This window comes from Mrakia frigida (assembly GCF_051309035.1).
Source record: "Mrakia frigida strain ATCC 22029 unplaced genomic scaffold BDY24scaffold_21, whole genome shotgun sequence".
Classification (NCBI taxonomy): domain Eukaryota; kingdom Fungi; phylum Basidiomycota; class Tremellomycetes; order Cystofilobasidiales; family Mrakiaceae; genus Mrakia; species Mrakia frigida.
This window is the reverse complement of record NW_027481260.1, coordinates 158153-183216: the sequence shown is the minus strand read 5'-3', so window position 1 is coordinate 183216 and position 25064 is coordinate 158153. Positions and strand designations below refer to the sequence as shown.

Genomic DNA, 25064 nt, shown 5'->3' with positions numbered 1-25064 from the left:
GCATAAACAGGCTCTCGTCCTCTACTGGGCCACCTCCAACTCCTTCCAAGTCGCTCAATCCCTCCTCCTCCGAACCTCCTGGGCTCGAAACCGATTCCGTCTCCCTGCCTCCCCGACCGCTGAAACCCTCGGTCGACCCATCATTTCGGACTGGCAAGCCATCAAAACAGGCTGGAACGCCCTCAACGAGACCTCCCGGAAAGCCGCCGCCAAGGCTACGACGGAAGCTAAGGCCCAGCAGGCCGCCAACCAGAGGAGGAAAGCCGCTGGAGGGAACACAACGTCGCTGGACCCTGAAATCGCTTTGCAGCACAAGAGGGAGACCGAGGCGGCTTTCCAGAAGGCTTCGAAGGAGAGGGAGGAGCTCAAGAGAGCTCAGATGCTCAAGTCGTCCAAGACGCTTTCGGAGGTGGTGGGAGGGACGACGGGAGGGGTGTTGGAGAGTCATGTCGTGAAGGGAGGAGTGGCGAAGGGGATGGACGCTCAGGGGTGGACGACGACGGGGACAAAGAAGACGTCGTCGGCGGTGAAGGGGATGGGGTCGACGAAGTCGGTGGGAGGGAGTGGTGCTGCTGGAGCGGGAGGGGTGCAGTCGGAGTTGGAGGCGTTGAGGGCTAGGAGGAAGAGAGCGGAGGAGATGCTGGCTGCTGCGAAGGCTGCTGCTAGGGCTGGGAAGGGGAAGAAGTAGATTTTCATTAGTATGATCTATACGAAACAGCTCTTTTGGGGAACGATTTGAGAGAGGGGAGGAGGAACGGAGAGAGAGGGGAGTCGGTCGCGTCGAGCTGGTCCCCTTGCGGACTTTCTCAGGCCAGATCTCGCTAAAGGCTTTCGTGTTCGCACAGACCGAGCCAGCTTGATTCCCGTGCAGTCTTGAAGGTCTTGAAACGACGAAAATTGAGTTGTTTGAGCTCGACTCGCTCCTTCCTCTCGCTCGTCGACCTCTTGACCCTCCCCCGAATTGACTCCCTCCCTCTCCCTCCCAACGTTCATCACCTCTCCTAGCCACCTTTCCTCCCATCCACCCCTCTCTTCGCCCTCTCTCGGTCCCTTACGACCCAACAAATCCATCTCTCCAACTTTAGTAGAAGTTCTCGCTTCGACTCCCGAACAAGTCAACAGTTTCTCTCGAGCTCAACAAGGAAGGAAGGAAGGCGCCTCTCCAGCTCTTCAAGAGCCCATCCAGCCATGCTCGACAAACTTTTAAAGCATCTCATTCAGGAGATGGGGACGAGTGGACCTTCAGGTCAGTCCTGGTGTACTAGAATCGAGCTGGAAGTTGAAGGGGAGGGAGGGAGAGGGACGGGAACGGAGGGAGGGAAGGAAGGAGAGGAAGGAGGGCGACCTGAGCTCTGTTAGAAATCGAACCCGACGTCTTACCTCTCTTTTTCATCTTTGTTTTCGTTCCCCTCCTCACAGGTCTGGATCTCGACTCGCTACTCCATCATGCAGCTCAGTTCTACCACGACAACCAGCAGCAGGACATGCAGCAACAGGACCCTGCCTCCCTCTCTCGACCGACGACTCGAATCGACGATCAGTACCTTCGTTTCCTCTGGAAGATCCTTATCGAACAGGAGGGAGTCATCGTAGGAAGAGTCGTACCCCAGTCATCATCAGCAGCAGCACCAGAAGAAGCAGCAGAGGAGGACGAGGAGCAGGAACCCGCCTCGTCTTCGAAGGGGAAGGGAAAGGAGAAGGAAGGATCAGCAGCAGCCGTCGAGGAGGAAGCCGCCGAGGAGAGAGCCGTCGACGTTCGAAACGTCGCTCGTGGTCTTCCTGCCAGGAAGAAGATCAAGGGAGCTCTGCCTGGGATGAAGGGGAAGGCGACGGCCAAGAAGAACGCCGACAAGGGAGATGCGTTCGTCCTCCTCAAACCGGAGGAGTACCTCGACGTCAGGCTCGACGACCTCAAGGAGAAGTACGAAGGACTCAGGATTGCTCTCGATGGGAACAAGATGTTCTACGTTCTGACGGGGAAGTACCCAGGGGTGAGTCCGAACGCGAGAGAGAGATTAGGGGGGTGAGAGCTCGAAACTCATAACGCGTTCCCTTCGTTTTCTCTCTTCTCCAGCACATCAAGATCTCGGAGATCATCTACCAGGCTCTCAGTCTCATCGCTTCTACCAAGGAAGTCGGTCTCGACTCTATCGCTCTCGGTCGACATCTCCATCAGGATCAGAAGATGGTCTTCTACTACACTAAGAATCTGCTCGACCTGGGTCTCATGTGAGTCGCGTTTTGTCGATTTTCTGCTCGAACCCGAGACCGACCTTGTATCTTTTCTGCTACAGCGCCAAGTTCCAAGTCACTGCTCACGCCTCCTTCACCACCAACCTCGTCCACGTCCTCTACATCTCGAAGAACCAGGAGCAGATCGCCTACTCGCTCCTCAAGGAGAACAAGCAAAGCAGCCTCTACGCCGATCCCAACAACCCTTTCCTCGACTTCCCTACCAGCATGTGGAACAACTCGGAAGCCATCGTCCAGCGAATCGTCGACGGACTCAACCTTCGTTCGAGAGAGCTCATCAGGACGAGATTCCTCGCTAAGGACATGGTTTGTCGCTTTCTCTCTCTCTCTTCATGCCCCTTCCTCAACTGACCTTCTCTTCTTCTTCTTATTCTTCTTCGTTCCTCAGGGATTCCGAGGTCACCTCCCCTACGCCCTTCGTCGTTCGATCCAGAGGACGATCCGACTCATGGTCGAGAAAGGAATTGTTCGACGCGTCAAGGTTCAAAACATCAACCAGGATCCGAACGGACGACAGAACCGTCAACACCGAGCTATCCAGCTCGTTCCACGACAGAGGACGTCTTCGGGGCCCAAGATGAAGGAGGTTGGAGAGGAGAACGAGGAAGTCGTGGACGACGAAGACGACGAGGACGATGGGGATGCGGCTGAGGAGGATGCGGAGGAGAGGGCCATGGAAGTGGAGGAGGAGGAGAAGGAGAAGGAAGCCAGCGGGTCTGGAGGAGCTGTGTACGAGGAGGAGATGGATTTGAGAGAGGAGGTGGAGTTGGTTGACGGGGGAGAGCTGCTCGGAGTTCCTGGTGAGCTTTGGAGACGCGTCTTTCGCCTTCCTTCGAGTTTCTCAGCTCTGACCTCCTTTCTTCTTCTCCTTCTTTCGTTTCTCAGAAGAAGAAGCCGTTCCAAGTACGACTCGATTCCAACCTGCCGTCGAAGTCTCGACTTCGATGCCCATCGAGCGACAAATCGTCGAGATGATTCAGGCCGCTGGCTCTCGCGGAATGACCTTCACTGCAAGCTTGCTTCTCAAATCCTTCCCTCAATCTCGTCTCTCACCACTAACCCGTCTTTTATTCTCGATTCCACAGCAAATCTCCGACCGAATCAAGGTCACTCGTCGATTCCTGGACACCTTCGTCGACCGACACTGCTCTCGACCGAGCGCTCCTCCCCATCTCTCCCACCTCAACCTCGTCGCCGTCACCGACTTCCTCGGAAAGGAGAAGAACCTCGTCGTATACACCATCGAAAACTGGCTCGAGAACTGCAAGAAGACGGGGATCACTCAGGAGACCTCGAAGTTCCCTCCTCCCGCTCCTCAGGCTCGAGGCTTCCTCGACTTGGAACCGTACCAGCTCTGGACGTCGGAAGCGACTCGAGGACGATGGGCCGACTCGTACATCGCCGGAAAGCTCCCTGCGATCAAGCCCTGGGTTCAGGCTCGAGGAGGAAGCTTCCATGGATCAGGACCTCAGTCTCGACAAGGACTCGAAAGGAGGGCGATGCCTCCTCGACCACCTCACGTCCCCGTCGAGAAGAAGGCCGCTTCGAAAATCGTCGAAGGACACGCCGTCGACCCCGCCATCATCCTCAACACCAAGATGAAGCCGCTCTCCGAGATTCCCAAGGACGAGGAAGGAAACTACATCTTCACTCGAATCAAGCAAGGGAAGGGACCTGGACCTCCCATCATCGCTCTCCTCCACGAGGTCTTCAACGGAACCACTCCCATCCCTCATCAAAAGACCAAGATCGAGAAGCTCGTTCGAGGAGCCAACTACTACGGAATCCGAATCCCAGGTCTTGTCGACGAACACTACGGGGAAGGAGTCGAGGTCGAGGTCCCGAAACCGATAGCAGGACTCCTCCCTCCCATCAGGCCTCGAGGATCGTCGACCGCAGGAAGAGCTCGAGGAGGGAAACCCCAGAAGAGGAAGGCCAACGATACGAAGGAGGAATCAGTCGTCGACGAAGACGAGGAGGCACATTCTCTCGCTCAGCCCGTGCTCAAGAAGAGGAAAGGGCCCATCAGGATGACCGGAGATCTCGACGAGTCGGAGGAGGACGCGGCTCCCTCGAGGAGACCTGGACCCTCCAAGAGGAAGAACGTCATCCCAGCTACTCCTTCACCGGCTCCAGAAGAACAGGCCATCGAACAACCCGCCGACGACGACGATCAGCCGATGGAACCAGCACCAGTCGAACAAATCCCGTCGGTCTCTCCAGCACTCGTCGACCTTCCTCCTCCCGACGACGAACTCGCCGTCGACGGTCCCTCTCGAGCTCCCTCCCAACCCAACCTCGATATCCCGCGCCTCGTCTCCCCAGTCGAAGACCTCGCCGAAGCCGTCATCGAAATCAGCAAGTCTCCTACTCCAGAGCAGGCTCCCGCTCCTCCCGCTTCAGCTTCCAAGAAGCGAGGTCCTCGCCCGTCCGCTTCAGCTCGAAGTTCGCAGATCCCAGAGGAGGAGGAGGACGATGTGGCTTTTCAGCAGAACGCCGAAGCTGGACCTTCGTCTCAGAAACGAGTCAGGATCGATCAACCCGAGGAGGAGGAGAAGGAGAAGGGCGAGCTTCGAGCCCACGGGAAGAAGATCTGTGGGTTCCACTTCTGCTTCTCTTCGTCTTGCGTTCTTACAGAAGCAGACTTTTTTCTGCCTCGTCAAAACTCTTGCTGACCTTTCTCTTCTCTCTGTCGTGTAGTTCCTCCCCGAGACGTCCGTCCCAAATCCAACCTCGACTTCGCTCGTCAGAAACGAGATCAGTACTTCCTCCAGTGGCTCCAGAGCGTCGGTGGCATCTTCGAGAACTCTTTCAACGCTCCCATCGTTCACCAGAAGTACCTCGAAAAGATCATCGCCGAGGCTCTCGCTCAAGGGAACGATCTCCGAACGAAGGCGACGCTTCAGGATCGACGGACCTGGGAGCTCACGATGGGTCGACTCGAGGAAAAGCAGCTCATCAAGACCAAAACGATCGCAGCCGAGACCAAGGGAGGAGAGATGATGAAGACGAAGATCTTCTTCGTCACCGGTACACCCCAGAGCGAGCTCGACAAGTTCGTCGAGGAGGTCACCAAGAACGGACCCGTCAGTTCGAGGGCTCGAAAGCCTGATCCAACGGCGGCTGAACCCAAGAAGCCGAGGCAGGAAGACGTCGACGTCGTGGAACTCGACATGGGATACGAGGCTCATACTCTCACCACCCTCAGGAAGCTTCGAGAGTCTCAACTCGTCGCAGGGCTCACCCTCGACGACGTTCTCGAGGTCATCGACGACGACGAGGAAGTCCGGAAACTCTTCCTCTTCGAATGGAGGACAGCCAGTCAGCAGTACGGATTCGTCACAGGGGCCTTCGCCCGAGCAGCCATCTTCCACAAGGAGCTCACCAGGATCCTCGTCGAAGGAGCGTCGGATCCAGCAGTCGTCGTCTCGCCCGAGCAACGCGTCCTCTCCCTCCTCGACGTTATCGCCGAACTCCCCCTCGAGATCTTCCTCCAGCTCGTCTCCCTCTCAGCTCCGGACGAGGTCCTCACTCTTCTCCTCGAGAACGAAGCCGGTCGCCAAACGAAGATGCGAGACGTTCCCAAGGCCCTTCGAGTCTCCCTCATGGTCGATCGAAGGAACACGAAGGAGAAGTTCCAGAGGATCATCCAGACGTTCTACTACTTCAAGTTCGCCGTTCCACTCCATCTCGTAACGCCAGAGTCGCCGGAAGTCGAGCTCGAGGTCGACACGGGAGAGGAGGAGGAGTCGCTCAAGTTCACCAAGGATCTCACCGTCAGCTTCACCCACTTCCAACTCCTCGGCGACACCGCTCCTCTCTACGCTCTCGGAAACGATAGGCAGTCCCTCGCCGAAGTCGCTCCCATCGGAACCGTCGAGGAAGTCGACCACTTTTGGACTCGAATGGAGGAACTCGCCGTCAAATCCTCTGAGCCTCCCGTCGCTCCCCTCCCCTCGTCGTTCTCGGACTGGCCAGCTCGATGCGACTACCCCAACAAGAAGAGCGTCAGTCAACCTCGATCGTGGCTCAAGACGTACCTCCTCGGTCCCATCCAACGATCCTTCCTCCTTCGAGCTGTCGAGATGAGCTCGGACGCGTCTCCAGTCGACGACCCAGCCGAAGTTCGTCGACTCGCCTACCTCACAGCAGCTCCCCTCGAGGTCGTCGACAAGTTCATCTCCACCCAAGCTCGAAAGGCGAGGAGGAAGCAACAGATCATCGAGGAGGTGGCCGCCAAAGCTGAGCGGAAGACGAAGGCGAAGGACGAGAGGGACACGAGGACGATGCTGGCAGGGAAGAGAGCGGAGCATCGAATGCAGCTCGAGGAGGATTGGTCGGCTCTCGCTAGGAAGTACCTCGTCCACCACTCCATCGAGATGACGGTTCAGCTCGAGAAGGATCTCCGAGGACTTCGAGAAGCGGAACTCAAGGACACGTCGACTTCGAGGCTCAACGAAGCTCACATCGCCGAAGTCGTTCAGGAGATGCTCGATACCTCGCCGGAACTTCGACCTCAACCCAGAGTCCCAGGTCAAGCAGCTTCTAGAGCTCAGCCGAAACCCAAAGTCAAGGCCAAGGTCGCTCCTCCTCCCAAAGCTAAATCCGCCACTCCTCAGGTCGACGACGTTGGACCACCTCCCGAGGTCGGATACGAAGACGAGGAAGAGGCGATGAATGAGGTCTCTCCTCCCCCTCTCCCTCCCACTCCCTCAGCTGCCGCTTCCCCTACTCCCGAACCTGTTGCCCTGAAGCCCCGTCGAGGAAGACCTCCCGCCCGATCTCAGTCTCCTTCGGTCGCACCAGAAGCTCGAAACGCTGGTCCCAAGCAGGAGGAGGAGGAGCAACCTCAAGCTCTCCCCCGACCCAAGGTTCCTTGCTACCCTGTCACTCCGGACGACGACGATCTCATCCCCAACATCGGTCAAGGACCTCTCGAGCCTGGTCAGTTTCTCTCCTCTCGCTCGAGCTCTTCGAACGCGACTCTCTCCAACTGACCGTCTTGCTTCTTTGCGTCCTACCCCCTTCCTCTTTAATCTCTGCAGCTCCCGAGAAAGGACGACGACGAGCTCGACTCAACTACACCGAAGAGCTCGACGATCTCATTATCGACATGGGAGCTATCCTCATCGCTCGTTCGACTCGAGCCGGATGCCGTCTCATCTGGAAGTCCATCTCCAAGGTCACACCGGCCTTCCTCCCGACGAGCATCCGAATTCGATTCCTCAAGCTTCGAGAGGATCCCATGACGGCAGCCTACATCCTTCGACTCCAGGACGCGTACATCCAGCTCTGGAAGACTCACAGGAAGACGGAGGTCCTCCCCGATCCCCCGAGGCACAAGTTCGACGAGTTCGACATCGTTCATCATCTCAAGTTCTTCCGAAAGAACATCTCGAAGGGCGAGCTGTGAGTTTGAATCTTCAATCGCTCTCTCCTTCTCGTCCACCGACTGACTTCGACCCTCGTTCTCGTTCTCCTCTTCCCTTCCTTCTCTTTCTTTCTCAGTCGATCCAACGTCTTCGGTGCTGATGCCAATGTCAAGACCGTCGCCAACCCAGCTCGAATCGGAGTCGCCGTTCCTCCTCTCCCCAGCAGCGTCGAAGATCTCTCGACGTGGAATCTCAAGGAGGTCAAGGGCAAGCCGTTCGACTACGAGGACGAGTGGCTCTGGCTGCACGACAGGAAGAAGCAAGTCTCGGAGGAGCAGAACGAGAAGAGGATGGCTGGACTTCAGTTTGTTATCGACCGAACCGGACCAGAGGTCGAAGATCCTCTCCCTCCCGCCGAATGGATCGCAGCGGATCCAGAGATGGGCACTATGGCTGCTGCTCTCAAAGTCTGTTCTCTCTTTCTCCTGCCTCCGTCTTTCGCCTACTTTAGCTGATCTTAACCTTCATCTGTTCTTTTTTCTTCAGATGACTCTCAACTGCCCAGAAGCTCTCTACGACGCCCAGACCGCTCAGAACATCCTCGTTCAGGAGCCTCGCCAACAGAACGTCCTCGGAAAGGTTACTCGAGCTTTACTCAACTGTTCGCTCGTCACCAAGAGTGACTTCCACACGATGTCGAGAGCTCATCACTTGAACCAGCAGTGAGTTGAGAACTTTCCGTCCTTTTTCCTCCCTCGACGCGTCTCGTTGGGCTGACTCTCTTTGCCTCTTTTGGCGCTTGCCTCCGCCAGAATCACCAAGATCGATGGACCGCTCGGCAACAAGTTCTTCTCCGAGTCTGCGAAGGTCGAGGATCAAGGAGGAGAGGAAGCGATCCTTCTCGAGGAGGAGACTTCGAACTGGCCTTTTACCGCTTCCGAGGGTTCGACTGCTGCTCTCCTGAGTTTGTGTTCGGAGAACCGAGTGGGTGATTCTTCCTTCCTCCTGTGCTTCTTCTTACATCGCTAACTCTCCCTTCCGTCCGCTTCCCCTTCCAGGTCGAGCTCAACGTCGACAGAGACGACGTCTCCGCTTTGGCGAAACGAGGAGTTTACAACACGAGGAAGCTGGGTTCGTTCTCTCTCTCTCTTCGTTCTTTCCGGTCTCGATGACGCCCTTGGCTAACTCCGCTCCTCCCTTCACCCTACTCTCAGAGGACAACGAGATCGAACTTCACGTCTACGGTCGAATCTCGAACCCACCCATCGACGAGCCCGAGGTCGTCGCTCCCGCTCCTGGAGAACTCGAGATCACGCCAGCCGAGTACACCGACGACGAGCGAGAACAGGCTCTTCTCGAGCTCCAGGACTCGCCTTCGATCGATATCTCGGAAGGTGCTCTGGCTTTCCAAGAGTCCTTGCTGGCTGCCGGAGACGGAGGATTGAATTGGGATCAGCTCCTCGTGCGTCTTCTCCTTCACCTCCCTTTCTTCTTCTCTTTCAGAACTGATTCTCTTCCACCGTCTTCCGCCTACGTTATCAGAACCTTGAGACCTTCGACCCTCCTCTCAACGCGAACCGAATCATCAAGCTCTCTCGAGCCTTCTCCAGCTCAGTCCCTCCTCTCGCCTTCTGGACGGGATACGATCAGGCTCGACTCGTCTCTTCGAAGTTCGTTCGAACCTGGTCAATCGTCGTTCCTCCTCCCGAGTCAGACGACGTCGAAAGGTCACCACCTCTCGCCCCTCCCAGAGAAGACGAGGTGGACGAACCAACTCCCGGAGCAGAGGACGAAGACGAGGGCGAAGGGGAAATGGACGAGCGAAGCGATCGATCCGATTCGGCTCCTTCTCGAAGGGCTGTCTCGGAGTTGAAGGAGGGAGAAGGAACTTTGGTTTACCCGAAGAGGTGGTTGGATCTGAAGGGAGAGATCGTTCCGAGCATCTGGGAGAAGTCTGTGAGGTGTGTGATTGGGTGGATCATGGCTCGACCGACCAGCGAGGTGAGTCTCCCGTCTCTCTTCTCTTCTCCTCTCCTCGTCAGATCTTCCCCAAACTGACGTTTCCCCTCCATCTCTTCTTCTAGTACCTCCTACGAGCGTCCTTCGTCACCACCTTCGACCGACCCGAAGTCACCGACGTCCTTCGATTCCTCCTGGAGGAAGGGATCATCAGCAGGACGCTCGTCGAGGGAATGGACGTGGGCGACGGAGAGCGTCCCGATGCCGTCTTCAAGGTCGGTGACGATGCTGGAGAGGTTGGATGGCTGTCGAAGGAGCAGGAGAAGAGGATCTTCTTCGCGGTCGTTGAGGGAAGGTGGCTGGAAGGGTTCTGAGGAGACGAAGGGTCGCGTGTCGGGTTTTGCTTTTTGTTTCTTGCTTTGTTTCGGTTCGAGTCGTCTCTATGGTTTTAGTAGTCCTTTCTTTGCTTCTACGTCTCTTTTCTTATGATTTTTATGACTTTCGCTTCTCTCTCTTCGCCCGGAGGGGAGAAATCTGCGTCGAGCAGCTCGTCGGATTCTGTCTCCTTTCCTCCCTTTCTCAGGTGTCTCTCATAGTCTATCTCTCCTTCTATGAAACTACAAAGACTTGAGTTGAAAGCGGCCATCTTGATCGATAACTGAAGGAAAACAGAACCTGATTAAGGGTGGCAACCGAAGCAAACTAAAGGGAGTCGAGACGCGTCGAGTCGCTTCTCCCTCGACCTCCCAAGCTAGAAATAAGAATGGAGGCTAAATCGAAGCGATGTATGTATAGTTCCTCCGTAGTGGAGCCCTGAGACACTCTTCGAGCGAGGAGAAGACGAGCCGGATCCGGCGACGACGTGGATGTTCCGACGCGAGACGAACGACGAGGGACGACGAGGATTGAAGATTCCCGAGTCCATTCCTGGACGACGATGTTGTTGTTGATGATCTTCTGCTCTCTGATAGAGCGAGAAGGAATCCTGCTCCCTAATACTCCTCCCTAAGCCTCCTCGACGACCCCGACCCACCCTCCCACCTTCAACTCGGTCTTGCCTCCTCCCTCCCTCGGACTCCTGTAGGCAGGAGTATCCCTCCTCTGCATTCTAGGTCGACTCGACGACGATTCGATGCTCTTGAGGGTGGTCGGAGCGGTTCGTCGAAGAGGAGGAGTTCCGGAGAGGACGATGAGATCGATCAGAGGGAGTTTGGGAGAGGAGGAGGGAGTCGAGGCGGCCGAGGAGGAAGACGAGGTTGACGACGAGTTGGAAGAAAAGTTTGACGAGTTGGATTTGGAGGATGAGTTGGAGGAGGATCGAGAGAGGGGGAGGGAGTGTTTGTGGAAGAGGGAGGGGAGGGTCACCGAAGGGCAGTAGCGGCACAAAGAAGAGGAGGAGGAGGAGGAGGAGGAGGTGAGCTTGAGCTCGGAGGAGGGAGAGGTGGATCGAGTGAGGAAAAGCATTTGTTGCGTTTGAGAGCTGGGGGTTTGCAGGGAAAAGAGAGGTTTTGGGGGTTGATGATGTTGTGGTTGAAGGGAAGAAGAGGGATTTAGGAAGTCTAGCAGGATTTTATCAAGGCGAGTCGGCCTCTCGTTTTTTTCTTCCGAATCGAAGCCATCGCCGAGGCGGGCGACGAGAAGACGAGGCCGCGACGACTTTTTCGGGCCGTCTTCTGGAGGCCGTGAAAGTTTTCCTTGCTGTCTGAGATAGATGATCGTTTAGTTCGCCATTCTAGCTCTGCCCTCGAGCAAGAAGAAACGAGGTAGCTCCAAAACAACGAGAGAAAAACCCTCATGGAAGACGGAGGGCTGAACTCTCGTTCGCCTCCCCGCTCAGTCAGCTCTTCCCCCTGCTCCTCTGTGCCTTACTCAGGCGAAGCTCAGATCGAGTAGCGCACCGAGATCTCTTCCACGTGCTACAAGCATGGCTTTGAGCTGTGATGTGGTAAGATCTTCTACAGGGCGGGCCTTTGAGGAAGAGTGACGAGAAAGAATGGCCCAAGGCCGCCGAATTGACTCGACGCGTCCTCTCTCTCTTCCCCTCCGAATACCTCTTCCCTTCTCCGTTTCCGTCTCCGCCTCCGTCTCTGCTAGGTCACAGCACTTTCTAGAGAGTCGGAACTGCTGTGACAACCTGTCTCTCCAATGAGACCGGAAACAAGCTGAGAGAGATCGCGACACTCGACTCGACTCTTCCTTGCTTGCCTTTCTCCTCTTTCTCTCGTCTTCCCGCCCAGTCGTTTCCTCTCTTGCTAAGTAAATGACAAGTTATAGTACCGATAGTCGTACGGGACCATCGTCGATCCCAAAAGTCACACTACAAGAACCACAAAAGCGCGTTACGTCGAGAGAGATCACCACCCGTCTCCTCCTCCTCCCGTCCTCTCGGCCTTCATCAGCCTGGCGGAACCCTCGTTCCTCTTCTTGGCTGCAGAAAGGAAGAAGAAATAGAACGAAGCAAAGGGTCAGTCAAACTCGTCAAAAGAAGAGGCACTCTACGAGATTGTCGACGAGACGCGTCTCGTTCGAAGGAGCGAATGAAGGACGAAGAACAAGATCAAGCACGAGCAATACTCACTTCCTTTAGCCTTTCCAGCCTTGGAAACTCCAGCCCTGGCATGATGCTTCCCCTCGGTCCTGGCCCTCTCCTTCGCCAAATCGCTCGTGATGGTGGTCCTGACGTCCCCTTGCTCGGTAGGTCGTTTCGAACGAGAAGTGGTAGCGGTTGAGAAGAGGGAGGGTGAGATCGAGTGCGTAGGCGAGGAGGGAGGGAGGTGGAAAGCTGGGAGGGGGCGAAGGGGTGCTGGTGGGGAGGAGGGAGGAAGGGAGGATTGGGAGCCTGTGGGGGAGGTGGGTGGGAGGAGGGTTGGTTCGGCAGGGGTAGTGGAGTCGGTGGTAGTGGCTTGAGGAGGAGTGGAGACGGTGAGATTGGAGATTGAATCGGTGAGGGTGTGGGTGAGGGAAGAGAGGGATTCGGTGATGGTCGAGGAAAGGTTGGAGATGGTGGAAGTGATGGTGTTGGACGTCGTCGAAGCGATCGTAGGTGCGACCTCCTCCTCCTTCGTCTCGTCCGATCGAGGAATCAACGCAGGAGCAGCAGAGGCCTCGGCATCCTTCTCCTCAGCCGCCTCCTTCGCCAACCTCTCCACCTCCTCCGCACGCGTCTCAACACCCTCCTCCTCCTCTTCCTCCTCTCCACTCTCTTCCTCGTCCGACGAATCTTCCTCCTCCTCCTCATCCATCTCTCCAGAAGCCTTGAGTCCGTTCATGTAGTCCTCCAGAGCCTTGGCCTCAGCCTTTCCGAATCCAGAAGCCTCGACCTCGACGTCGAGTCGGAACCCTTCCACAGAGTCGTCCGAGAGGGATTTGGAGAATCGAGGGAAGACCTTGGACTCGTATCTGAATCGACGACGGAAGAAGGTTCGGATGCAGGCGACGTCTCGGTTGAAGTACCTGCGAGAGAGGGAATGGAACGAAAGTGAAAGAACAGGTCAGCTTCGGCTCTTGACGCGTCGAGCTCTTTCTCGCTCTCTCTCTCCTGCCTCTCTCGCGGTCCTTCTGAAACCGAATAGAACGCAGACTCACCACTCAGCCTCCCTATGACTCGTGCTGACCATCTGAGGGAAATCAATGACGATGGGCTCTCCGTCCTCTCGTCGAATGAGGATGTTGAACTCGTTGAAATCTCCGTGAATGAGACCTGCTCGAGCGAAACGGACGAGGAGAGCCATGAGCTTCGAGTAGAGGGATCCGGGGTCGTCGTGCTCGTCGATTTGTCGGAGAGGATAGGCGTCGATGAGCTCCATGAGGATGCAGTGACGGGATTGATCGATGGGTGTTGGGACGGGGAAGCCGTTGGCGTAGAGGACCTGAGAGGCAAAGAGGAAGGTGAAAGTGAGCTTTGAGACTGAAGCAGGAGCCGTACAGTAGAAGAGAGAGTCGACACTAACCTTCATGAAAGCCCACTCTTTCTGAGCAGCCAGCCTCGACATGTACATCCAACTCGCCGACTTCCTCTTGCCCATGTAGTCTCGCTTCTCCTTGATGGCTCGGAACGAGATCCTCCCGAGACTACAGCGCCAACGAAGCAGCAGGGGAACCCCGTGTCAGCTTAAGCTATCTTCCAACTTGAAAAAAAAGCTAGCTTCTACCGACCGATGAAGCTTCAAACACAAGTTGGTTCCCTCCTTGTCCGCGACGACGTAGATATCCGACTCCTTTCCTACTCCAATCTGGTTTCCGACCGAATAGATGGTATCCCTCTTGGTCATGGCTTTGATAGCCAGGTAGTCGTATCCTCCGTAGGTCAATCGGTACCCGTCGTCTGAAGGAAGAATGAGAAGAAGAATGGGAAGGAGGGAGGAAGAGGTGAGCTCGACGCAACGACCCCTTTCGTCTCTCGCTCTTCCCTCCCACCAGGCTACCTCGAAACCGAAGGTATACGGAAGAAGGGCTCACACTTTACGTTCTGAACCCTAGCGATCAAGTTCCTCTTTGCGAGTTGACCCATGAGCTTGTTGCTTCCTCCTGAACGAATTCCAGAAATCTGAGCAATCAAAGAAGCGGGCACGACTTCGTGGTTCTTGCTACCCATCTCGGCCTACAACAAGCAAGCCAAGTAGACGGATTAGCCTCCGAGGTCACTCTGTGTTTCTTGAGCTGAGTGAACTCACGGCGGTAAGGATCCTGAACTCATCGGCGGTGAGGTACCGAAGGTCGGTAGCGTCGAGCTTCATGCTGGGCTGAAAGTGTTGGAGAGGGTTCGCTGGAAAAGGGCCTTGACTGGGAAGATCCTTTGAGCGAGTGGATGAGAGTGAAAGAGTAGTGGGTGAGAGAGAGTAGAGACAGGGAGGAAGCGAGTGTGCTGGACGTTGGAGGAGAAGGAGAGGGAGGAAGGGAGGGAGGTTTGAGCTCGAAACTTTCAGAGCTTTTTTCAGAAGGGGGACTGCACCGTTTTGGAAGAGAGGAAAAGACTCAAGGGTTCGAAGATAGAGACCTCAGAAACTGGTACCAGTGAGACTTGACATAGTTGAGAATTTTTGGGGAGTGGGAAAGAAGAGGGAGAGTGAGCGCCGGCTCGGCTTTCTTTCGAGAGCTCAACAGTAGTCCTTCCTCTCAACGTCGACTCCCCTTCCTTCTCCAGCCGTCCCTCTTTTCTCCCAGGATGGCGTCTCCTCTTCGACCACAGACCCTGAGACGAAGAACAAGACCTGGGAGCCGAGCTGAGCTGGCGAAACACAGGGGGGAGCGAACGGTTCCGTGCCCAACTCGAAGAAGATCTTTCTCGTCCAGAGTTCAAGCTGAGATGGCATCGAATCGAGATCGAAAATAGAGTCCGAGCTATAAGTACAAATGATACCAGACGAGCCCGACGAAGCTAGACCTTCTGCAGAAGCAAACCCAAATGAAATCCAAATGAAACCGAAAGAACGAACGACGCGTCGAGCTGGTCAGGAGAAAAGCGAGTCAGCCCTCTATTCTGCTCCTCCACTCTCTTTAGCATATTAAATCACTCACTTTATCAAGCTCCACTAGTAATCAACTAACTGTCCATGTTGATCCCTCTCCTCAGCTCGATCCAAGAAGGGCGACCCAGCTTGGTTCTCCTCGTCATTTGCTGATCGTCGTCGTCGGAAAGGAAGAGCTGCCGTTCCCCAATGACCCTCGGATCCTGAAATGGCTGCTGCTCCTCCACCGACGGGGGCGCTGGCTTGGGTGGGAACTCCTTGGTAGACGGGGGCGTTGGCGGTTGAAGTCGCTCCCGACATGGTCGCTGAGTTTGCAGTCTGGAGGGAGAAAAGGAAGAGAGGAGGAAAGCGATGGGTCAGATTTACGACCGGTGAGGTTTCGAGAAACTAAAAAATTGGAGGAGAAGAGACGTACAGCAGCTGTTCCCATCTGCGTAGCCGCGTTCGCTCCCGACGTCGCGCCTCCAGCAGACCCTCCAGCGGCTCCTCCTCCGGCAGCTCCACCGGCAGCACCAGCAGCAGCAGCAGCTCCAGCAGCGGCTCCGATTCCTATCCCCGTCAAAGCTCCTAAGATCAACCCCTTCGCAATCAGAACTCCCAACGTAACTGCGAGGACTCCTCCCACGATCGATCCGACAGCTACGCCAGCCTTCTGACCTCCCGAAAGGCTTGAAGAGGCTTCGACGTTACCAGCAACAGCGACGTCGACGATGCTGGGTTCGGCTGAGGCGGAAGAGGGGGTGTCGGTGGTCGGGGAGGGTGAGGCGGGGAGCGAGGTGAGGACGAGGGACGAAAAGACGACCGATTCCGAGTTGGTAGAGATCAGGAGGGAAGTGAGGAGTACTGCCGATGCTGTAGGGGTTTCGGAGGGAGAGTCGATGGTAGAAGTGAGGGTGATGGGAGTGGAGAAGGTCTGAGTTGACGCGACGACCTGAGAGTCCGAGTTGGTGATCGACACCTCCGAAACGACCTCAGAGACGGAGGTGACGAGGGAGATCGAGGGTTCTGCTGTAGACGTTGAGGGCGTGAGCGTGGGAGGGACTTCGCTGTAGCTCGAAGAAGAAGGAAGCGATGAGAGATCTGGTCAGCTCCGAGACGTCAAAATGAGGAGGAATGAGTTGCTCACGAAGAAGTGATGACGCTCGTGGGTACCCTGAGAACCAAAGGTAGAGTCAGACCCAATCTTGAATGGAGAGATGGGAGGAAAAAGTGAACCCACGAGGAAGAAGTCTCGAGGGAAAGAGAGCTCGAAACGAACGAGGTTGATTCCGTTGATGAGATTGTTGCGATTGAGCTGATCCTGGGAGAAGAGATAAACTGAATTAGGTGAAGTGAGAAGAGGAAGAAACGAAGGAACCTGACTGACGACTCGGAGGAAATGGCCGATCTTGAGGTTACAAGGGGGAGAGGAGGAGGAATCAGCTGTGAGACTTTGACGCGTCGAGACTTCCCTCCCTCCTTGTAACTCACGAGCTGGTGATCTCGATCGAAGTAGGTAAAGACGATGTGACGAAAGCAGAGGATGCTGACGTTGACGTTGGCGAGATGGAGCTCGAGCTGCTCAAATAAATCGAGGAGGAGACCGATGAGGTGCTGACCGAAGTCATCAATGTGGTAGACTGGCTTTGGCTGCTCGAACTCGAACTCGAACTCGAGCTCGTGATGGGAGGGACCGAGGAGGATTCCGAGGTAGTGCTGATAATAGTGGTGGTCGAGATGGGGAACGCCCTGTGGGAAGATCGAGATCCGTCAGTGATGCGACGAGACGAAACCGAAGACGCGACGAGAAAGAGGAGGTCGACGAGACGAAGGGAACTCACGAAGAAGTTGAGGTGATGATGAAATTTGATGAGGAGGAGGAAGAGGACGAGGACGAAGACGAGGACGAGGAGGACGAGGAGGACGAGGAGGACGTCATGGGAAATCCATCGTGGATGGACGACGGCGGGGGATAGACTGAGCTGGGGCCGGTGGGACCAGTAGGGAACGTTATGTTCGGTTGAACGGGAACGGGGATGGGAATGGGACTGTGAAGATCAGAAGCCTTGATTAGATTTCTGCGGCGGAAAGAGAGCGCACGAAAGAACTCACTCTATCGTCAAGAAAGTCTGCCGATAGATCTGTGGGCAAGAAAGGATCGAAAGGGTAAGACCGCTGAGATCTACGAGAATCTGAAAGACGACGAACCTGAGCGTCCGTTCCATCATTTCTACAGGGTCCAGGAACGACGTCGGAGTAGTCGTTGAACTGAAGGGAAAGAGAGAAGGAAACGTCAAGAGAGCGACCTTCTTGAGCTTTGGAAGCCAAGAGTGACTGACGCAGTACTAGCAGGCGAAAGGAAGATAACACATCTCAGCTCAGCTCGCTTTACTTCGTCACTGAGGCTCGATAAGAAAGATAAATAAACAAGGAACTCACGCAGGCATTCGTCGCGTAAGAGAATGCGCTGTAGGCGTAACGAACCAAGATGTCGTCGGCATTGACCCGCCCACGATTACAAACTAGAAAAGAGCATCTGTGATAATCGCAGATCGGAGTCAGCAACGACGTGCTGGAGAGAATTGAGAGAAGGGAACTGAACCAACCGCGCGCCAGATGTATAGAACCCTTGGGTTGTCGGCGTAAGACTCGGTAGAGTTCCACAAGAGTCGAACCCAAAGCTGTAGCCGGTGAGATTTCTGTAAACAGTGTAGAGCTACAGGATACGACGACTGTCAGAATGAGCGACCAAAGAAAAGGGGGAAGCGGGAGGAGCGACTCACGCTTCTCGACCCAGCTGCATCCGGTGGCTCGATCGTAGCGAGAAGTGTACTGGTTCCAGGATAGCACCCACAAGAAGCTCCGCGAGGCGTAGCTACGTCTGAGAATGCCATGTACTGGCCGCAAGCAGGCTGGCTCGCGCCTGGCGAAAGAAAGAAAAATGGGCGTCAGCCCTGAAAGGTTTCTACAGAGATATACAATACTCACACCCTGCGAAGTCTGTGTAGGTGGAAATCGGGTACTCTGTGAAAGCGTTGGTGATACCGAAGACCAGATGGAAGTAAGGTGAACCTGAGAAACGGGAAGGGGTCAGTCGAGACGCCTCGGATCTTGCCTTGAAGTCTTCGAAACTCACCGACTGGAGGAGCATATGGAGCAAGGAAGACTTGAGCCAGGGAGGGAGTGGTGAAGAGGTTGGAAGCTAGAGTAAAGAAGAGGAAGGTCAAGATCATGATGGTTTGGGGGAGGAAAGGGAGTGGCGAGGGAAGGCGAGATTGTGAAAGAGAGGAGGAGATGAGAGGTGTGAAACGAACCGAAGCACTTGGCCTTCAACTCTCGAACTCTGGAGTTGAGAGCAGAAGCGAGAGACAACGGGAAGCGAAGAAGGAAGGAGAGAGTCAGTAAAGCGAACGACGCGTCCGACTTTCCTCTTCCTTCATCTCGCCTCTTCTCCACGACGAAGTGGATCGAACTCACCGAAGTAGATACCAAAAAGTTCGATATGCTCTCTTCTCATCTGTCGATGAGAAAGGAAAGGAAGAGTTGAGTGAGATGAACGCTTTGGGAAGAGGGTTTGTTAAGACGAAGGGAAGGAAGAGGCGTCTCGTCGGGTTGTTCGGAAGAGAAAGATCGCAAGTTTCCTACATGATCGACGGGAAGGAAGATTTGCAACTTACGCAGACTACTGATAAGCCCTAGGCGCGAGGCTGTTTCGTGTTGTTTGTGAGCTGGGAATGGAAGCAGGACGAAGATGGCGAGATCATGAGCGGATGTTTGACTCGAAGGAGGAGAAGGTTTCAAGCAAAGGAAGAGAGAGAGAGCTCACCAAGGATTTCTACGACATGTTTCCAGATCGAGCGCTTCCAATTGGGTGTGTATGTTTGCGAAGTCTCGGGGTGAGCTCGACTCGCAGGTCAGCAGCGAGGGAGAGAGGACGGCGACGAGGAATCGAGATGGGCTCAACGTCGGAGGAGGAAACGAAGGGAGGTCAAAAGAGTCGCTGCAAAGCTTCTCGTGAGCTAAAAGCCAATCAAGGTAGGGGTGAGAAGTGAGAGAGGTCTGAACTTGAGAGTGAGTGGCCTGAAGGGTACGAGAAGGCGAGGTGGAAGGGTCAGCGAAGGGAAGGAAGGAAAGGTGAGCTCGAGATCAAGCTGGAGAAGACCGATCGAAAGAGCAGCCTGATGAGGGTTGCTTCTCGTCCCGTAAAGCCCGAGAGAGAACAAGCAGGTATAGTAGGAAAGGCCAGAGAGGTTGACTCATGTATTCGACTCGTTTTAGGGAGATGAGGGAAGATGAGGCAGGAGGAGTCGATTCCCTTCTCGAGCTCAGCTCCTCTGGAAGCTCGACGGTCCCTCGTTCCTCAAGGAGCATATAGGAGAGCTTCAAACGATGGTCCTCGGCACGTCGAGCTCCCATTCCGAGGAGAAGTCCGTCCAGGAGGCGAAGGAGTCGAGGAAAGAAAGCAGGAGGCGAAGGGAAGTCGTCAAGGTCGAAGTTGGAGGTCACCTCGAGAGCTCCTTCCCTCGAAGGAAAGCTGGCGAGAATCTGCCTCCGAAAACAACTTTTCAGAGTCCTGATGGCAGTTTTAAAGTCAAAGTTTGACCCGAACTCTTTCCCCAGAACCATTTTCCCTCAAATTGAGATCTGGGAGGGCTGAGCGAGGAAGAGAAACGGGAGCGTCGACTCGACCTCGACGGCACCTCCTTCCCCTCCCTTCCTTCTCAACATGGTATCTCTTTCATCCATCTGGCTCATAGATATTCTATGTCTCATTCCAGGGATTCACACTTGTCCAGTCCAATCTTCCTCTTCCCATCAAACGAAGGCGACGGCGTCGACGCGAGCGGGGTTGACTTCGTGTCGCGTCTCGCTCTGTCTTACAGCACAGATGACATTACCCATCGATCGTAGACTACGGACAGACGCCAAGTAGAGATCCTAAATCCCCTCAAGGAGGGCTAGCTCCCTGCCTTCCTCCAATCGTCCTCGAACTCGAACCGACGCGTCGACCTCCCGCTCCCTCCTCACGACCTCCTTCTTCCTCCGGGATTTATAGCTGCGACCTGTTTCGCCCAAAACAAGCCAGCAACGGATTCAGCACTCTTCTTCTTCTTCCACTCTTTCACTCTCAGACAAAACGAAGCAGAAAGGAAGCTCACCGAAGGAGCCGGCGTCGCCGTCGGATTCCTCCCACCAGGATCGATAGTCGTAGCCGTTCCACCTCCGTTGGTCGTGGAAGCAGGTCCTTGAACTCCTGGGTCCTGAGTGGAGGTACTGGCGGCAGTAGTGCTCGTCTGATTCGAATCGTCGTCTCCGCTGTTCCCTCCCACAACTCCCCCAACGACTCCTCCGACGATGGCAGCGACGATGACGAACGCAGCGATTCCAAGCCAGATCTTGTTTCGAGTCTTTCGGTACCAGACTAGACGATGTTGAGGGAGGTCGGGAGGAGATGCCTTCTCTCGGTCGACGTTGGTCGAAGGAGGTTGCTGGTTGTCGGAGCCGTTGGGTTGAGCTTGGGCGAGTCGTTCTCGTGAGGAGGAGGAGGTTTGGGTTGGTTGTTGAGTGGATGGAGGGGGTTCGAGAACGTCGATAGCGTAGCCTTCCTGGATTGGGGCGAGAGGAAGGAGATTAGAGAAGAAGAAGAAGAAGGAAGGGAGGAGGAGAGTCAGCTCGAGTTTGCGAAGCCTCCTCTCGTTCGTTTCAGCATCCTCAGAGGGATAGTGGACGAACCTGTCTCTCCTGCTTGGTAACAGGAGCTATGAGCTCAGGATCGAAAGAGTGTTGGTTGGAGCTCATCGTGGTTTGGAGGAGGAAGGGAAAGAGAGGGAGAGGCGATGGAGGAGAGAAAGGGGCTCCCGAAGCCGTTGATCCGATCCGTCCTTTGTCGAGGGAAAAATGCTCGATCAACGAAGAAGGAGCAAAAAGATGGTTCGAGATAAGAAAGGGGGAGGAGAGCGAGGAGAATGAGGAAGGGAGAGAAAGATCGGGTCGAGTGAATCGAGGAAGACAAGAGAACCACGCGTTTCGTCGTCGCTTCCTCTACAAAGATGGAAGACTCTCGTCAAAATCGGCTCGAGTAGAAGCATCTCATCGATCTAGTCGACGGTCAACTCCTGATCCAGCGTCCCGTACTGCTCGAAGAACGTCTGCATGAAGGAGACGCTGAGGACGCGACGAGGAGAGAAGGAGAAGTCAGCTCGTCGTCGTTCCTCTCTTCCGCTGCACGGACGACGACGAGGAACGATGAACTTACTAGTAAGGCACATCCTTGACTCCCGCCGTCTCTCTGATAGAGTGCATCGAGAGCTGAGCGAGCCCAACGTCGACCGTTCGAACGTTCACGGAGAGATGGGGTCCGATGGTGGAACCGCACGCGGAGTCGTTTCGCACCTCGAACTCTTGAAGGGGAACACCAGCGCTGAGGGCGATAATAAGGGGTAGAAATTAGCGAGAGGAGGTGGTCTCTCTTGGGCGATCAGGAATGCGCTTACAGTTTGGCGACTCGTCGAATGAGGAAGGTAGTGGGAGCGTTACTCGTGTCTGAAAGGGAGGAAAGGAAAGTCAGCACGAGAGACGCGTCGAACGAGTGGATCAAAGTTGCCTCACATTTCTGACCAGCGTTCGTCTTGAGAACAACTCCCTCTCCGAGCGTAGGGGCGAGGAGCTCGTGGTGTTTCTCGGTGTAGTTGGGATGAACACCGTGACCCATATCCGCAGAGATTAGGAAACTTTTCGCCAATGCAACCTCGAGCGACCTCTCCTTCGTCTCCGTCGCCGAGAGAGCGATTCCAGCTGAAGTGAGACGTTGGACGAGGTGAGGGAACATGGAGCTCTCGGCTCCGTGGTGGGAAACCGAACCGACTTCCTCGTGATCGAAGAGGAGAATTGCTGAGGCGGTGGTTTGGGTATCGGAGAGGGAGGTGTAGGATTGGGCGAGGGCCTCGACGGCAGCGTAGCTGAGGCGAAGGAGAGGTTCGAGGGGGAGGGTCAGAGAATGGAAAAAGAAGGAAAGTACAAACCTTGACTCACGAAGACATGAGGTTGTCCATTCTACGGGTAAGGGAGGGAACAAAGAGGTCAGACGCGTCTCCTTTCCGGCTCGTCGACTCTGACTGAGAACGGCAAAACTAGACTCACCGAGGAGCGAACAAGAGCTCGTTGTTCAACCCTCCAACAACAGCAGGCTGAACATCGTAAAGCGACAACTCAAAGTCGTAGATATCCTCGACATCAACTCCAAGCTCGCTCGCCAAAAGATCCATCATTCCCGCATGGTGCTTCGGCGCCATCTCAGGCTTCCCGACCGCAGATCCACCTTTCTTGATCTCTCCCTCCGCATCCGAGGCTGGCGAAGGAGCGTTCAGTTGGGCTGAGACGAGTCCGAGGACGGGGTAGAGATGGGTCTCCTTATTGAAAGTGAACGACTCTCTTGCCGGGTCGAGGTGGATGGCGAGGGAGGGGATTCGGAGGAGAGGTCGGTCGATTTTGATGAGCTTGGAGACGAACTTGTCGGGAGAGGTTTGAACGATGACCTGTGGGGAGGAGAAGGAGGAGGGAGGGCGATGAGAAGGGAAGGAGGGAAGAGGGAGGGAAGGGGAAGCTCGAGCTCACCCTTCCTGCGAGAGAAAGATCTCGATCGAACCACGTCCTCCAGATTCCACCTCCGTAGGTCTCTGTGGAGTAGAAATTGAATGATCAGTACAAGCTATAGAAACTGCTGAGAAGAGTTCCACTCACCACAAGCAACCTCTGCAAGACGAAACCCCAAGGAACGAAGGTCAGCTTCTCGCTCCTTCCTCCCCTCTCCGTCGCTCCCCTCCCAGAGACCTCCCAAGGCTCCCAAGACCACAGACAGAAGGAAGATGCACTCACGCAAGAAATCTCCTTTGATCTTCTTGCTGACAGGTCTCACCTTGAGGCAGCACGAGTCGACGTGCGTTCCGACCAAACCAATCCCATCTCCCGACTTGAATCCCTTTGGAAGCACGAAGGCACAAAGGGCAGACTGATTGCGAGTAAAGTAGTAGCCCTTGCCGACTTGGAGGAGAGGTCCCCATGAATCTGACTCTGAGATTTTGGTCTGGCGGCGAGAGGGCTGGGAGTCAGTTGAAGGGAACGACGGAGGGAAGGGAGGAGAGGGAGGACGAACGAATCCAACGTCCTCGAGTCGTTTGGCAGCGTTTGCGACGGCGTGGAAGGGAGTAGGAGAAGCGTTGACAAAATCGAGGAATCCTTGAGCTGCTTTAGAGGTGGTGGAAGCCATCTTGAGTTGCATTCGAAGAGGAGGGGGAAAGGGAAGATGGGCGTTGGGAGAGAGGGAAGAGGGCGTCGTGTGGGCTGAGCTTCAGTTGACTGCAGCGTTTCGGAGGTGAGCGACGCTACTGTGTGGAAGAAAAGCTTCGAGGACCAGAGTTCAAATGAGAGGCCACTTCTGAATCTCGTCGACTCGAAAAAATTCAGACTTCTGACCAGTCGAAGAGCTGGAGAAGACCAGCTCGATCTCGTCGACGTCGTTGAGCTCGCTCCTTTCCTCCCTCCCTTTCCGTAACCACTAGCATCTTCTCCTTTTTTTCGTTGCGTACCTCTGCAAATCAGAACACCGACTCAGATCTCGTCCTTTTTTCTTTTCGGTCAGAGGTTGGAGGGACGAGACTTGCCCCCTTTCTCGCCTCCAGCCCTTTTCGTCGTCCACCGCCTCTTCAAAGTTAAATAAAGCCAACTACGAGACACAGAGAAAACAACACTACATTGCGAATAAACTATCTTCGTCCTCCGTTCAAACGAGAACTAACGAAACAAAGTGCAAACCGGAACGAACGACGACCTTAGAGATCACGTCGGTGAACGTACTTGCCCTCGCTCTCCTTCCAAACGAGACCGTGAGGGCCGTCGGTAGACATGTGCTCGACGTCCTTTCCACTGGGAACCGAGGCGTCCAACTCGCTGGCTGTGAAAGGAAAGGGCCAGCGGTAGAAGGAAGAGACGCGTCAGTTCCGAGTTTGAGACGCGACGGCAAGAGGGAGTGGGAAAATGACGAACCTGAAGTCTTGGGGTTGAATCCACCGATGGTGAGATCCTCAGGTCCTCCAGAAGTGTTGTTGGAGGTGTTGGAGTGAGATCCGATGGCAGCTCCTCCTACTCCAGCTCCAGCGAGAGCAGCTCCTCCAGCAGCGAGTCCAGAAGATCCGTGAGGGTGAGTGGCAGTAGAAGCCCTTCCAGAGTTAGCCTCGGAGGAGACGAATCCCTTGGGGGTGACTACGAGACGAAAAAAACGCAGCTGAGGTCAGCAGGAAAATGAGAGGAGAGAAGAGACGCGTCGAACTCACTTCCATCGTTTCCGTTCGAATGGTGATGCTCGGTCTGTTGAAGGAGATCCTCGTTTCTTCGAGCGGAGTTTTCAGTTCCAAACTGTCCAGCCTCTCCAGAGGTGAGGGTATCGGACTCGGAGGGGAAGGTGGTAGAGTTGAAACCGGTCGAGTTGTGGCCGGCGTGAGAAGAGTCTGAGACGACGAAGAAAGGAAAGAGCGAGGTCAGCTTCTCGTCTCGCTTCTAAAGGAGAAAGAATATGGGCATGGAAGAGGAACTCACGAGCTGCTCCTCCAGATCCTCGAATAGAGTGAGGCTCAGTCTCTCCAGCTCCCAAAGCCTGGTAGCCGCTCTTGGGGTTGGTGGTCTCGTAAGTCGTGTCCCTTCCCTCTCCTCCGGTTCCTCCAATCACTCCAGCCGCTCCAGCTCCAGGACCTCCCTGAGAGTGAGAAGCAGAGGATCCGAAGGGGTTGGGGACGTAATCTCCAGGCGCTCCCTCCGCTGAGAGAGCTCCTTGAGCGTTGTTGGTGGAGGAGAAGGTAGGGATGGACGTCGAGTCGTTGGCGTTGAGAGGTCGACCGAGGTTGGCAGGGTAGGAATCAGAAGACATGGTGATGGCGTTGTTTTGGGTTGGAGGTTGGGTGAGACGAGAAGATAGAAGGATGTGGTTGGAGAAGGAGAAGAAGAGGAAGGGTGGGAAGGGAGATGGGGGTTCTTTCGTGGG

General features: G+C 55.3%; 6 protein-coding genes across 6 annotated transcripts; 1 reads left to right on the top strand and 5 right to left on the bottom strand.

The window, feature by feature from the left end:
• The first annotated feature begins 934 nt into the window (after positions 1–934).
• On the top strand, positions 935–10097 carry BDY24DRAFT_110743 (uncharacterized protein). Its single transcript, XM_076635852.1, has 16 exons — positions 935–1246; positions 1420–1991; positions 2075–2229; positions 2295–2559; positions 2642–3053; positions 3139–3263; positions 3339–4848; positions 4954–7197; positions 7299–7662; positions 7762–8092; positions 8172–8347; positions 8438–8609; positions 8684–8756; positions 8840–9087; positions 9168–9626; positions 9710–10097. Exons 1-16 carry the CDS (start codon positions 1189–1191, stop codon positions 9956–9958), a joined length of 7413 nt encoding a protein of 2470 aa, XP_076495332.1. The 5' UTR covers positions 935–1188; the 3' UTR covers positions 9959–10097.
• A 126-nt stretch (positions 10098–10223) lies between these two features.
• Positions 10224–11248, bottom strand: BDY24DRAFT_393465 (uncharacterized protein). The gene has a single exon (XM_076641053.1). The coding sequence runs from the start codon at positions 11046–11048 to the stop codon at positions 10590–10592; it is 459 nt and encodes a 152-aa protein (XP_076495331.1). The 5' UTR covers positions 11049–11248; the 3' UTR covers positions 10224–10589.
• Positions 11249–11822: 574 nt separating this feature from the next.
• Positions 11823–14472, bottom strand: RIO2 (protein kinase RIO2). The gene is made up of 7 exons (XM_076644687.1): positions 14258–14472; positions 14043–14184; positions 13740–13908; positions 13535–13655; positions 13170–13453; positions 12163–13037; positions 11823–12012 (listed from the first exon to the last, which is right to left on the bottom strand). Exons 1-7 carry the CDS (start codon positions 14318–14320, stop codon positions 11939–11941), a joined length of 1728 nt encoding a protein of 575 aa, XP_076495330.1. The 5' UTR covers positions 14321–14472; the 3' UTR covers positions 11823–11938.
• A 643-nt stretch (positions 14473–15115) lies between these two features.
• Positions 15116–20830, bottom strand: BDY24DRAFT_416350 (uncharacterized protein; the record flags this gene model as incomplete). Its single annotated transcript, XM_076643573.1, has 20 exons — positions 15116–15370; positions 15468–16098; positions 16179–16205; positions 16272–16282; positions 16419–16439; positions 16523–16609; positions 16726–16780; positions 16873–17079; positions 17144–17172; positions 17240–17299; positions 17371–17376; positions 17471–17567; positions 17638–17747; positions 17815–17954; positions 18020–18103; positions 18168–18233; positions 18346–18374; positions 20060–20094; positions 20191–20637; positions 20765–20830. 20 exons carry the CDS (start codon positions 20828–20830, stop codon positions 15116–15118), a joined length of 2463 nt encoding a protein of 820 aa, XP_076495329.1.
• Positions 20831–21129: 299 nt separating this feature from the next.
• Positions 21130–23297, bottom strand: BDY24DRAFT_407319 (M18 family aminopeptidase; the record flags this gene model as incomplete). The annotated part of the gene is made up of 9 exons (XM_076642750.1): positions 21130–21196; positions 21288–21452; positions 21526–21574; positions 21641–21990; positions 22064–22084; positions 22172–22566; positions 22646–22707; positions 22907–23114; positions 23184–23297. The coding sequence occupies 9 exons, from the start codon at positions 23295–23297 to the stop codon at positions 21130–21132; spliced, it is 1431 nt and encodes a 476-aa protein (XP_076495328.1).
• A 415-nt stretch (positions 23298–23712) lies between these two features.
• Positions 23713–25046, bottom strand: BDY24DRAFT_393449 (uncharacterized protein). Its single transcript, XM_076641052.1, has 4 exons — positions 24623–25046; positions 24361–24534; positions 24074–24289; positions 23713–23981 (listed from the first exon to the last, which is right to left on the bottom strand). The coding sequence occupies exons 1-4, from the start codon at positions 24948–24950 to the stop codon at positions 23860–23862; spliced, it is 840 nt and encodes a 279-aa protein (XP_076495327.1). The 5' UTR covers positions 24951–25046; the 3' UTR covers positions 23713–23859.
• Between the last annotated feature and the right edge of the window lie 18 nt (positions 25047–25064).